The sequence below is a fragment of the Panthera pardus genome, unplaced genomic scaffold (assembly GCF_024362965.1).
Source record: "Panthera pardus isolate Hobbes unplaced genomic scaffold, ASM2436296v1 HiC_scaffold_27, whole genome shotgun sequence".
Classification (NCBI taxonomy): Eukaryota; Metazoa; Chordata; class Mammalia; order Carnivora; family Felidae; genus Panthera; species Panthera pardus.
The window spans coordinates 109014368-109028743 of NW_026526843.1; the positions used below are offsets into that span (position 1 = coordinate 109014368).

The 14376-nt window shown below is 41.5% G+C and overlaps 1 protein-coding gene across 12 annotated transcripts in view; it reads left to right on the forward strand.

Moving 5' to 3' along the window:
* The window catches only part of MAP7D2 (MAP7 domain containing 2), a 113586-nt gene that overhangs the window by 65054 nt on the left and 34156 nt on the right, over positions 1–14376 (forward strand). For 8 of the 12 annotated variants that reach the window (XM_019431674.2, XM_019431671.2, XM_019431673.2 and 5 more), the window contains 4 exons: positions 1287–1397; positions 3474–3596; positions 9209–9363; positions 12549–12676. In XM_019431674.2, the coding sequence (XP_019287219.1) occupies positions 1287–1397; positions 3474–3596; positions 9209–9363; positions 12549–12676 (517 nt within the window). The remainder of the gene's footprint in view (positions 1–1286; positions 1398–3473; positions 3597–9208; positions 9364–12548; positions 12677–14376) is intronic. The other 4 variants (XM_019431684.2, XM_019431682.2, XM_019431672.2 and 1 more) reach the window with 3 other exon arrangements.

Sequence of the window (14376 nt, forward strand, 5' to 3'; positions counted from 1 at the left end):
GGAGCCTACAGCAAAAGGGGAAATGTGTACCCTTTTACACTTGGTTTTATGTAATTTCTACTGGTTAATTTTTTTTTCAGAACATTGAAGTACTCAGAAAAAATGCTGAAAAATTGAGTAGGTCTACTAAAACTCACATCATTTTTTAAAAAAAAATTTAATATTTTTATTTATTTTTGAGAGACAGAGCATGAGTGGGGGAAGTGAAGAGAGAGAGAGAGGAAGACACAGAATCTGAAGGAGGCTTGAGCCTTTGAACTGTCAGCACAGAGCTCATCCCGGGGCTTGAACTCATGAACCGCAAGATCGTTACCTGAGCCAAAGTCGGACATTTAACTGACTCAGCCACCCAGGCGCACCAAATCTCACATCATTTTAAATTTAAATATTTTATTTATACCAAAATAGAATTTATTATAATTTCACTCCAGCTTAAGACAATTAAAAATTACTTAAGATTGTCATTTGATGACACATTGTAAAACATGGCAATTTTCACATTTGAAAACAGTATGAGGAGAGGAGTAGATTTTGAAAATATTATTAATGAGTTTGCTTCCTTTAAAGCCAAGGGCATACATCTTTCCTTTTGCCTCAGGCTTTGATAGGGCGTGGCTCGGCACTATCAGCACCGCTTCATTTGCTATAATGGTTTAATTTAGAAACCAGTCTAAAATAAAATAACGGCTGCAAGTTAAGAACACCAGATCCCAGATCATGTGTTAAAATCCTAACCATAAATAGTCACAGCACTAGAGAAAGGGCCATTGTGATCCCATCTCTTGAGAAGAGGAAGAAACCAGCTGCTAAAGGTGGTTCTGCTTTAAATACAGCTTCTTGCAGTACACATTACTTCTCTCTCCAACCTGAGCCTATAGATAACTGTCAGAAAGTCTGGTTTCAGCTCAGTCTCAGACCATAGAACATTTTCCAGTGGTGATTTGTCTCTGTGTCTAGACTGGTTTTGTTTTTGTGTAGTCTGAATGTGCTTAAAAGTCCCTGGACACAAGGAGTTGATTTGCTGGTGGGATTAGTGTGGCTTTAGTTGAACAGTTGAGTGAGGTTGAACGTTTGAAATTGAAGAGAAGATCCTGCTTCAGACTGATGACTGCCGTGGCCTGGGCATTTCCAGATAGGCTAAGTATGTAGCAGGATGATGGAAGAAGTGTGCTGTGCCACAGCAGTTTAGGAAACGTGTGGATGAGGACAGGAAGAACACTTTGGGATATGTGTTTCTCGATCTACAATGGTGTGAATACCAATGTCTTTAATGCGTTTCTCTGCAGCATGTGACAAACTTTCAACATCAGCCATGAATTTGCCAAAGCAGATGGAGCCTCCCATGAGTAAGCGCCTGTCTTCATCCACCGTGGCAATATCCTATTCCCCAGACCGAGGCAAGTGAACAAGTAGACCTGGTCTCTGTAGTTTTCCTCTTTTCTAGTGTGAGTGTCTTAACATCGGCCTTTGTGAGAACCCCTTGAGCCTCCTGCAAATACCTCCATTATCCTAGCCTTGTGGTCTGAATGTGGGAGCCTCAGGACCTCACTTAATGGGACTTTGGAAAGTGGCATCACTCTTTAGAGTCAGATCGTTGTTGAATAGGTGCAGGAATTAATGATATTCTTTCAGTCTGAAAGAGACTATTCCATTTTCTACAGTGCATGTAGGAGTTATCCTGCCCTAGAATTAATTGACCAGTGGGCAGAGAAGACCGTTAAAAAAGTAACTGCCTGGTTATTGATTGATGTGATCTAGTTGATTAGCCAGAAACAGCAGAAGTCATCAGGCTGAGGTTCATGGAAAACTTACAGGTATGAAAAAAATGGGGCTATGCTATTGTCTGTGGTTTGTAGGCCTGCCCATTTCTGTTTGAAAACAAGTTCAGAACTAATATGAAGGCTTTAAAAGGAGAAAAGAATGGGTGGCCTGTTCTGGCACTCATTTTGAGGTGGAAGATGGCATGTGTAGGACGTGTGCCGGTTCCAGAAACTGAATAGATTTAAAACTGCTTGTGTTCTAATTGAGGCTCAGATAAGTCACTAAAAGCAGGAACTTACACCTTCCAGAGTATATAGGTTAGGGAAGAGAATGATGCTCTCCATGCATTAAATGTGTATTTTATTTATTTATTTAAAAAAATTTTTTTAATGTTTGTTTATTTTTGAGAGAGAGAGCGTGCATGGGGGAGGGGCAGAGAGAGGGAGACACAGAATCTGAAGCAGGCTCCAGGCTCTGAGCTGTCAGCACAGAGCCCAACGCGGGGCTTGAACTCACAAACCGTGAGATCACGACCTGAGCCAAAGTCGGTCACTTAACCGACTGAGCCACCCAGGCGCCCCTAAACACGTATTTTAAAGCATTATTGGAGAAGAGTCAGGTGCCAGTGAAGTATTTAACAGGTCAGGCATTACCAAAGGGCAAGCAGGAAACGGGTTTTGACTTTGAATAGGCCAGTGTGCCTTTCTGGTTGTTTTTCACTGGCATTGATCTTGCACCTTCAGCACAGAGGCTGTCAGGTCAGAAACCCTGTAAGTGTCAGTGTTGCTGATCCCTGATGCAGTTCATGGGTGAACTGAATGCTGGAAACCTTGAATTAACTGCAAGGTGAATGAGAAAACATCTACTTGCTCTTAACTCTGTATAGCTGTTCCATAGTGAGTGTATTCCATATGTTTTCATTAATTCACAGGGTTACATATTGGTGTTAAATTCATATTTGCAATGATTACTATGTAAAGATATCAGTATGTTAGTACATATTCTTGGCAACTGAATTATCTGCTTGTGGATTATAAATTGAAAAATTTCAATTCCCAAACCATTTACTGGCTAATGGGTACCCCAAAATTCAAAGTAATGGAATAGTTAATTCATTACCATATAATATATTCCAAAGCCATCCAAAATGACATTTTGGTTACTGAATTTTAAATTATGACTACTACTACTTCCATTTAAGCTGATAAGTTGGCTATTTTTATTTTTGTAGTTCTTATTTATTTTTTGCCCTTATTTACATGGAAAAAGTATGAACAGATGCATATTTATACATTAACAAAATCGGTGTATAATGAAATGTTTTTTAACAGAGAACCTAAAGTGTTTCGTAGGAGTAATCTTTTTTTCAATGTTAGATCTACTAGGTGAGTAAATGGTTTCTTGAGTCCATATTACATCTTGGGAGATGGGCTAATTCTCTTCACATGATACAGGTAATATTGTAATACTGTAATAGCATACTGAATGAATTCTGGCACCCTAAAAGAATTACCACACTCTCCCAAACTCCAAATGACATCATTTGTTTTATTTTAGTATAATGAACTCCGAAGCCATCCTTTGCTAGAATATTTTTATTTTCCACATTCTGCCACCCAAAAGTTAATTTGCATCATGTTCTGTGTTGTTTTAAACATTTTATTTTGTTTTAATTTTGCTTTTTAAAATTTTCATTTGATTCCATCCCTCAGCTCATCGCACACACCTTAGTCCCATGGAAACCTTTCTTGTTATGCGACTGTTGACTCCCACACAGGCTTCTTTAGCCAGAAGCAGAAGTACACTCATGCTCTCTGAGCAAACCAGTGACTCAGGTAAAAGAGGCCAAGCTGGTGACACTGAGAAAAGTGCCCAAAGTGATGTTGGTTGATCTATGAACTATTCCTGAATTTTTGTATTTTGTTTCCCATTTGCTTACTTTGTGAAATGTCTTCAGTGGTTAATCACATTTTCTACCCACCAGTGTTTTGCTGTTGCTATGGTTGTTTTTCTTTTAAGTGTCACAGAGGTAAGTAAATTATTTTATGATTGAGGGCATGTGGATTAGGGGGAAAAAAATCTATTTCATGAGCTATGGAGGTGAGTACACTTTTTTAAAGAGTGATTTGGCAACGTAGCCTATAAACCACAATGTCTGGAATACCATAACCAGATTTACCACTTACTAGCTCTTTCCACTTTGGGTAAATTCATTAACCTCTCTAAGGCTCAGTTTCCTTATCTATAAAATTGAATTACTTTAAACTGTCATGAGAATTAAATGAGATAGGACAATGTTTACAATAGTAAGAGCGCAAATGTCTAGAGCCTTGTTACTCAAAGGGTGGCCCATGGACCATCAACATGAGTATCACCTGGGAGCTTGTAAGGAAGACAGATACACTGAAGTCTGAGAAATTCCAGGCCACCCTATGAAAACCTTTTCTTGACCAAATCGGATCAAATTGTCATAGCAAGATTAATGAGGGCTGGCATTCTCTGTTTGCAGATTAGCAACATTGTGTCCACATTAGGGCAGGTGTGGTCTTAGTTCCCAAGATAGTGTATTTAGTTAGATGACATAGACATGACATATAATCCTTTATCTACTTCTGATTTCTGGAAGCAACCTACTAGTTTCTGAGTAATTGTGCTATTTCTCCAAAGAAGATAAAGAAATGGCCAATAAGCATATGATAAGATGCTCAACATCATTAGACATTATGGAAATATATGTCAAAACCACAATGAGATACCACTTCACACTTACTAGGATGGCTAAAATTCAAAGAAAAAAGGAAAAATAGTAAGTGTTGACAAAGATATGGAGAAACTGTAACCTTCATAAATTGCTGGTGGGAATGTAAAATGATGTACTTGTTTTGGAAAACAGTCTGGCAAGTTCCTCAAAAAGTTAAACATAGAGTTACCATGTGACCTAGCAACTGGACTCTTAGGTACAGGCCCAAGAAAATTGAAAACACACAAAAACTTGTACCTGAGTAGTTCTTAGCAGCATTATTCATATTAGCCACAAAGTGGAAACGGCACAAATGTCCAAAAGATGAATGGGCAAACAAAATGTGGTATATCCATAAAATGGAATATTACTCAGCTATAAAAAGAAACGAAGTACTGATACATGCTATGTGATGAACCTTGAAAACATTATGCTCGGTGAAAGAAGCCAAACACAAATGCTACAAATTCTGTGATTCCATTTATATGAATTGTCCAGAATAAGCAAATCCAGAAAGACAGTAAATTAGTGGTTGCTAGGGACTGAGGGAATGGGGAAGGGGAATGAATGCTTAATGGGTACAGGGTTTGTTTTGGGGGTAATATTCTGGAATTTAACTGTAGTTATAATTGCACAACTTGTGAATATACTAAATACCACTAAATCGTGAACTTTTTAAAGGATAGTTTTGTGGTACATGAATTATCTCTTAAACGGAAAAAATGCCTGAGAAGTAGGAAGGTCTCCCTTTTGAGAACAAGGAATGTGTCAGGAAGTCCTCAAGACCACTTGAAGGGTCAGTGATTCTCTGGGAGTACTCCCAACTATGATTTATAACAGTGCAAGGCTACAGAACAAAATCAGCAAAAGGAAAAGGCCATAGGATGAAGTCTGGGAAAGACCAGGAACAAGCTTCCAGAGTCCTCTTCCTCTGGAGCCACATAGGGCACATTCCCTCGGCAATGAGTTGTGACATGTATGAAGTGTTACCTACAAGGAAGCTTATTAGAGACTCACTGCCCAGAGTTTTTATTGGAGGATGGTCACGTAGCTACCCCCTGTCTGGTACATACCCAAATTCCAGACTGTCAGAAGGAAAGCAAGTGTTCAGGATAAATCATGCTATTTGTACAAACAGCTTTGGCACAGTGAGCTAGTTACTTTTACCGGTTAATGGTGGGAACCCTCCCGAAATCCAGATTCCCTGATGCCCGGGCCAACCTTGTAAGCCAGCCTTTCCAAGGCCAGCAGTCAGATCTGCTTTGTATTTCTTTTCTGCTCAGTCTATCCCCTTGGTCCTTGGTGAAGGCACCATTACAGCAGAATTGTCATCAGCAGGATTCTATACAGCAGGCTGAGGCCAATCTATGGTATTGACCTCACTTACGCCCTTTAGAGGTTCTGAACTTAGCCAGTTAAAACACAGACCATTAGCCATAAAGGTCTGTCTTAGAAAGCCAGGTAACTTCCTCAGTAAGTTTCTCTATGAACCTTTTTTCTTTTTTTTAACCTGGCCCAAGGCATCAGTTCAGACCCAGCCCAGCCTGGCCTTGACCAGTAAGGTGAAGCTGTCCCAGAGTCTTTCAGGGCTGAGGCAGTATCACAGTAGTCAGAACTTAAGAAATATAATCCCTGAGGGCACACATGTCCCCTGGAGATGGTTTACAGTGTTGGGGAGCCCCCAGCAGGACATACATTGGTTGGCCACCACAGGGCAACCTGTCCTCTTTGTGTCTTTCCCACCAAGGGTCTTCCCGCCCCAGGGTTCTTAGTCTGGCCCAAGGAATTCAGTTGGGTCCTTGTTTTCAGAGGGACTGCCTGAGGTGGCCAGTTCTTTTTACTTTTTCATTTTTTTCATTTTTATTTATTTTTTGGGGGGGGGGGGGAGAGAGAGAGAGAGAGAGACAGAGCATGAGCTGGGGAGGGGCAGAGAGAGAGGGAGACACAGAATCTGAAGCAGGCTCCAGGCTCTGAGCTGTCAGTGCAGAGCATGACACAGGGCCTGAACTCATGGAGTGTGAGATCATGACCTGAGCTGAAGTCAGACGCTTAACCGACTGAGCTACCCAGGCGCCCCAGTGAGGTGGCCAGTTCTAAACAGTTCTGTCAACAACACAAGTTCGTTGCCTGCTGAGTGCGGACAGCATGTGGAGGTGTTCTTTAGGGACTTTGCAGGAACTGGCCCACCCTGTGGTTCACAGTCCCACTGTCACATGCAACTTGGGCTCAGCAGTCCACTTGCAATGTGAAGCACTCACAGCAGCTGGCACAGGCAGCATGATTTTTCCTCCAGAAGAAGGGAGAGTTCTCAGGAACAGTTCTGGAAAATAGAAATCACAAATGTCCTTCCCCTCCCTGGCACCATTCCAGGTGCTAGGTTTTGTTGTTGTTGTTGTTGTTGTTGTTGTTGTTTTTATTGTTACCAGTGTGCCCCATTCAGTAATTGAAACTTTACATTTTCTCAGTCGTCTATTTTTAAAATGACCTTTCATAAGGAAAGGTTGAATGTCAGAAGGACAAGAGCATTTTTACAAAAAATTTTAACTTAACCAGAAAGACACTCATGTTCAGGAACAAAATCCTGAATTTTCAAAAAAAAATTTCAAGATAGATTTGCATCAACTGCCATCTCTGTAATCTTATTAATTTATGCAATGAATAGCCTAGAAAAAAGCAATCCTTCCTTGGGAACAGGTGCATTTAACAAATTGCCTTCCTCAAGTGTGTGTAGCAGGAGAAAGGGAAGGGAGGGAAGTAGAGTCAGATTCCCAGTCCGTTGTTACAAACTTTCATCCCAGAAAGTCAAATACCAAAAATCTTGTCAGCAGGTGTTGAGTCTAATCATCAGGGCTGGGTGAAGGGGTCATACTCCCTGTGAGTACTCTGTCCCAGCTCACAGCTGTGGCAGGAATCACAAGTTAGGAATATAATTAGGCTCTGCATCAGAAATTAAGAGCTGACCAGCAGTCCCATGTCAGATGGTCCCATCAGAAAACAAGCTCTTTCCCGTGAGCATTTGTCTATGATGCAGATGGTGCAGCCAGTATCCGTGATACTTTCACAGGTTAGGCTCTGTATCTGTATACAGGGTGTTCTGTATCTGTAATAGTCCTGGCTTGATTTTTAAAACTCCTTATGTATCTCTCTGTCTGGAGATTGCTCTCTTGTCATGTCTCCCTTTTTCCAGAGGCTCCATTATACAAAAGTCAGCACAAAAAGAATCAGGTAGGAAGGTTTGTTCTGGTTCCAGTACTTAGAGTTTTAATTTCCAGCCAAACCACCGATGGCAAAGAACAAGGAGGTTGTGCCTCGCTCCCGCTTGAGGGAAAAAACAAAAACCAAAGACATCACCTGGGTTGTATTTTTCCCCTTACTTCCCCTTACTTTAGCCAGTGTGGTGAAAAGCAGCCAGGGGATCCAGCAAGCCAGCTCTTGGAGTTGGATGGGTTATCTTCAAATAGCATAGGTATTTCACCTCTTGCAACACACAACAGCTTGGCTTCTGTGTGATATGGTAGCTGACTCCATAGCCACCAGGCACCAGAAGGTCACCATCCTCCATCCCTTCAGCCTTTGTTTTTCAAACACCACTTTTACCATATGTCAATGAATCAGGGTCAAGCTCACAGTTCCTGCTTCTCGCATCAATTGTATCAGCGTCTCCAAGACCAGCCCCAGGTTTTGTGATTGCTAGGACTCAGCATATGGTGGCACTCACAGCCGTGATGTGTTAGAGTGGAAGGCTGCACAGCACATCAGCAGAAGGAACTGGCACACAGGCAAAGTCCAGAGGACACCAGGTGCAAGTTTCCAAGAGTCCTCTCCCAGTGGAGTCACACGGGACGTGCTTAATTCCCGCCCCCCCCCCCAACTTGGGGCGCCTGGGGGGCTCAGTCGGTTGGGCGGCCGACTTCGGCTCAGGTCACGATCTCGCGGTCCGTGAGTTCGAGCCCCGCGTCGGGCTCTGTGCTGACAGCTCAGAGCCTAGAGCCTGTTTCAGATTCTGTGTCTCCCTTCTCTGACCCTCCCCCATTCATGCGCTGTCTCTCTCTGTCTCAAAAATAAATAAACGTTAAAAAAAAAATTCCCCCAGCGACGAGCTGTGGTAACACATGTGAAATGTTGCCGACCAGGAAAGCTCGTTAGAGACTCATTGCCCAGGGTTTTCATTGAGGGCTGGTCACATAGGCACCCTCTGTCAATTATATACCCGAATTTCACAATAAGTCATGTTGTTTGCACAAATAGCAGAGGCACAGTGAGCTACTGGTCAGTTAGGGGGTAAGAGCCCTTCTGAAATCTAAGTTCCCAGGTGTTGATCAGGGGCCAATCTTGTAAGTAGGCCTCTACAAAGACAGTAGTCAGGCCTGCTGTGTTAACTCTTGAACTGCACAAGAAAATTGATGTTTAGAGAGGTTAAGTAATCTGCCCAAAGTGATCTAGCTGTTTGGTGACAGTGCTAGTTCTGTCTGGTTCCAAAGCCCAGACTTTGAACTCATGAAATTAACTGGGCTCTTGAGCATTGAGTATGGGAGTCTTTCAAGATAGCGTCTATTCTGCATATATACTAGAAAAAGTTTGGTGATATTTGGAGAATGTGGATTGCCCATGTCACATTTTAACAGAAATGTGTTCTTCCCAATTCCCTGCTCCCCCTACTTTTTCCATCTGTGCTCCCTATCTCTTTGTGATATTTTAACTCTCTAGTATCCCATGCCTGTCCTCGTGTAGCTCCTGCTGGCCCTCTTAAATCTTCTTACAAGTCTTCTCCCACTCGGAGTGCTGAGAGGAAGAAGACTACATCTACATCTGGCACAGGAGATTCTGGGAAAGGAGCCCCTGCAGGAGCGGAGGCCTCTCCGGTAGGTTGAAACCCACTCACTCACCTCGGGACTGGTTTATCTAACAGTGTGATTATTCCCTGTGCTTAACGTGGGGTCTCTGTTTCCATCAATCTCCAGAGACTGCTCAAGTGGTGAATTTGGTTTAAAATTTCATCCATCCTTGGAAAACCATTTAACTTTTTGCATCTTCCTAAATCTTAGTGCCTTGGAACAACTTCCTAAAGACCTTGTCCTTATTATAGCCTGCCCTCCGGAGGACAGGAGTCAAAAAGAATGCTCTGAGTGTCCTCTCTCTGCTTTTAAGAATGTCTGATTCTGGGCCACTCTTGCCTCTGTGGGCGACTAGAACTAAGGTTCTAGGTCAGCCTTCAGTCCATAACAGTGGCCTTCAAACATTTTTGACATAATACTGATACCATCAGTAAAACAAATGTTGAACAGGTACTCCCAATTATGTATATTTATTTAGAAATTATACATACCATACTACTTTTTTTAGTTATCAGTTGTGCATAACAAATCACCCCAAATCTTAGCTGCTTAAAACAAATGTTTATTACTGTACTGGTTCTTTGGGTCAAAAATTGAGGATGGCCTAGCTGGGTAATTCTGGTTCAGGGTCTCTCATGAGGGTGTGGTCAGGATGATGGCCAGAGCTGTAGTCATCTGAAAGCTTGGCTGGGGCTCTTACAGAATGGCTCATTCACATGGCTGCTGGTTTCAGTTCCCTATTGTGTGTACCTCTTCATAGAGCTGCTTGAGTGTCCAAATGACATGGCAGCTGCCTTCCTCCAGAGCAGGAAATCTGAGAGAGAGAGAAAGACAGAGACCGAGCGCGCGCTGTGTGTGTGTGTGTGTGTGTGTGTGTGCACGCACAAGGGAAAAGCTGTAGCACCTTTTATGCACTAATCTCACATGTTATATACCATTGTTTTGCCATATGCTGTTCATTAAAAACAGATCACTGAGACCAACCCACACTCACTCAAGGAGCATCAAATGACATGTGGACTTGTCTTAAAAGTACCACATTACTGTACTATTGGGCATTTATTTTATAATACTACATGTATTTTTAAGATTTTTAAAAGATTATTTATTTTGAGAGAGAAAGAGATAATGAGTGGGGGACAGACAGAGAGAAAGGGTGAGAGAGAGAATCCCAAGCAGGCTCCGCTCTCCAAGCTGAGCTCAGTGTGGGGCTCATTCTCAGCAACTGTGAGCTCCTGACCTGAGCCGACATCAAGAGTTGGATGCTCAACCAAATGAGCCACCCTGGCGCCCCACCATTTGTATTTTTAAAATCCACTGTGACCCTGAGGTTCTTACATGAGAAGTAAGTGTGTTAGACCCTTGGGTTTTACTAAAAAGTCAATTACTGTGGAAGGGGGTTAACGTGTGTGGGAGCGGGAGGGCCAAATGAGGATTTGTTGTGGAGAAGTGCAATGGGGAGAGAGGGGAACCACCCTTGTGGAGCCCCCACTGCATGCCAGGCACGGAGGCCGTGCCTACTGCCTCTTGCTGACCAGAGACCATGGAGAAGACATAGAGGGACAAGTCTATGGGGTTGCAGTCGCTGTTACACCAGGTACACTGTTAAGAGTCCACAGCTCACTGTCCTGAGTGTTAAAAACCACATTTATTTCCACCTGTAGTTTTTTTGAGTGATTATATATTTTTGTACTCTTCCCAGTTTTTTCTTTTAAAAATGTTTTAAATTCCAGTCCAGACATATAGTGTTATATTAGTTTAACGTGTGTAATATAATGACTCTACAGTTCTCTACCTTACTCAGTGCTCATCACAGTAAGTATACTCTTACTCCCCTTCACCTCTTTGGCCTATCTCCTCCCCTCTCCAGCAACCACTAGTTTGTTCTCTGTATTTGAGAGTCTGTTTTTTGGTTTATCTCTTTTTTTCTTTCTTCATTTGTTTTCTTTCTTAAATTCCACGTATGAGTATTTGTCTATCTCTGACTGACTTATTTCACTTAGCAAAATACCCTCTAGATCGGTCCATGTTGTTGCATATGGCAAGATTTCATTCTCTTTTATGGCTAATACTCCATTGTATATATATGCCACATATTCTTTCTTTTTTTTTTTTTTTTGGACATTTATGCCACATACTCCATCTATCTGTGGGCATTTGGGCTGCTTCTGTAATTTAGCTGTTGTAAAACTGCAATAAACCTAGGGGTGCATATATCTTTTTTTTTAAGTTTATTTATTTTGAGACAGGATGAGTGTTTGCAAGTGGGGGAAGGGCAGGGAGGGAGAGAGAGCAGGAGAAAGAGAGAAAGAGAATCTCAAGCAGGCTCTGCACTGAAAGCACGGACCCCAACGTAGGGCTCAAGCTCACGAACTGCAAGATGTGACCTGAGCCAAAGTTGGACACTTAAATGACTGAGCCACCCAGGCACCCCTGGTACATATATATATTTTTTGAGTTAGTGTTTTCGTATTCTTTAGGTAAATACTCATTAGAGGAATTACTGGATTTTTAATTTTTTGAGGAACCTCCATACTGTTTTCCATAGTGGCTGCACCAGTTTGCATTCCTGCCAACAGCACATGAGGATTCCTTTTTCTCCACATCCTTGCGAACACCTGTTGTTTCTTTTGTTTTTGATTTTAGCCATTCTGATGGGTATGAGGTGATAGCTCATGACGGTTTTGATTTGCATTTTCCTGATGATGAGTGATCGAGTTTCTTTTTTTTTTTTTGGTTTATTTCTTTATTTTGAGGTGGGGGAGGGGCAGAGAGAGAGGGAAAGAGAATCTTAAGCTGTCAGTGCAGAGCCCGACTTAGGGCTCTATCCCACGAACTGTGAGATCATGACCTGAGCCGAGCTGAAGACTCGGATGCTTAGCTGACTGAGCCATGCAGCCTCCCCAAGTAATCCAGTTTCTATATGTCCAGAATCATCGCATGGTTATGTTGTCAGCTTTTTGCAAGAGAACAAAGAATAGAAAGTCTTTGCATTTTGGGGCAGAAGTGGTTTTTTTTTTTTTATTGGATGACCTCACTATGATGATCTCATGGTGCTTCCCTGCAGATATGCCCATTGTGGGAAGCACTGTAGCTTCATATAGATCTTTCTGAAAGAAAGCTATGCATCACTTTTATCTGAGGTGTTTATAGAAATTGTAGAAGTATTGCCAGTTATGGGCCATGGCTGACCTATTCTGTGTGCCCTTCAGACAGAGAAGATGAAGAGAGGCCCTCGAACAACAGCTTCTGTTCCCAGCGTGGGCCTCGGGTCTCCTCTGAGAAGATGTGAGTTTCCAGGAAGCATTTCTAAGCGGTCATCCTCTCCAGTGACATCCAAGTAAGCATCTTTCTGCTTTGCCACAGTCAGACCATTAAGGCAGTTTGGTGGGGCTCTGTACGGTGCAGCATGTGCTTCCTGCTGCCACGTGAGTCGTGGCCAGTCCAAGAGGCAAGCAGGAGGAATGCTGGACCTTGAGTTATATCATTTACTGTCTGTGTATCTTTGGGATAAATGATGGGCTCTTCAGGGGTTTGTTGCCTGCTAAGTACAAGATTCTGATTTACTGAGATGAATCATTCAGAATTTTCTCCTTTGGTCCATCAGTTCCATTCTGCTTTTCTGACACTCTCTTACACCTGCATCTAGAGTGATTACATTGTGCTTGGGTGCTCAACTTCATGTGTTTGTACACTCACTCTCTTCCTTCCCTCATCTGTGTCTTCAACAGAGAGGCAATAATAACTTGTCAGCCACCATCAGCAGTATGTTGTTTGTTGTTTTTTTTTAAATGAAGCCATTATGTATTTTTTTTGTTAAGAATTAGATGAGCTCACCAATGAAACTGTGTAACTGAAAAACAAATACACACTGTAACCACTCTCTTAAGTCATTAAAATACTTTTCTTACAGTAACCAACAAGAATGACTCAGGAAATAACTCAGTCCAGTAGAATGGAAACATCTTCAGTTGTACTTACTGAGAAAGAAAGAGAACTATGATTTTAATTTTAATTTGGGAAAATGGGAAACTCTTTATATAGAGAGAATCATGTGACACTTGTTTAGTACATCAATTTTTTTCAAAGAACATAGGATAAAACAAATTTAATGAATGTTTGGGAATTTGTTTAAAATATTTCAGAGTGACATCAGTTCGTATTTCTAATTTGTTGCTTTCTAACAGAGACTTTTTCTCTATTATTATTATTTTGTTCAGAGAACACTATGGTTTTTATAGACTGTTATTGATATATCTTTCTTCTATAATTAAAATCCTTACATAAGGTATTGCTGAGTTAATAGTATCAAGTTTTTGTTTTGTTTTAAGTCCATTGCATTCTTTCTGTGCTCCTATTGCCTGTTTCTGGTTGTGATATTACTCTCTTGCAAACCCCATTCACATGTCACTACTCCGGTGTTAGTGTGGGACATTAACAGAGAGAAAAGCCTGTTCGTATGGGGGTTTTTCCAGATTACACCCCTGTCTTTCCTGGATATTGAATTATGGTCCCTGCATGGAGAGTAGCTGGCAAGTTTCATCATCATCATCATTGTAAATTTCACTAAAGTAAACTAAGGGGATTGTTGCCCTCTGTAGAGATGAGAATTCAGTTTTTGGAAGCAAGTTACCAGTGGGCTCTGTGCTCTCTTTGATGTTGAAAATCTTGATTGTGTGTTTCAGGAACTATTTTATATTTTTTAATTGAGATATAATTGATAGATAACATTATATTTGTTCAGGTGGACGAAATAATGATTTGATACTTGTATACATTATGAAGTGATGACCATAAGTCTAGTTATCATCCATCACCATACATAAATATAAATGTTTTTTCTTTTTTTTTTTGCGAGGGCTTTTAAGATTTATTCTCTTAGCAACTCTCAAATATGCACTATTTGAATATACAGTATTAACTGTAGTCACCCTCCTGTACATTGCGTTCCCATGGCTTAGTGATTTTATAACTGGTAGTTAGTGCCTTTTGACCCCCTTCACCTATTTCATCCACTCCCCCACCCTCCTCTCCCCTCTG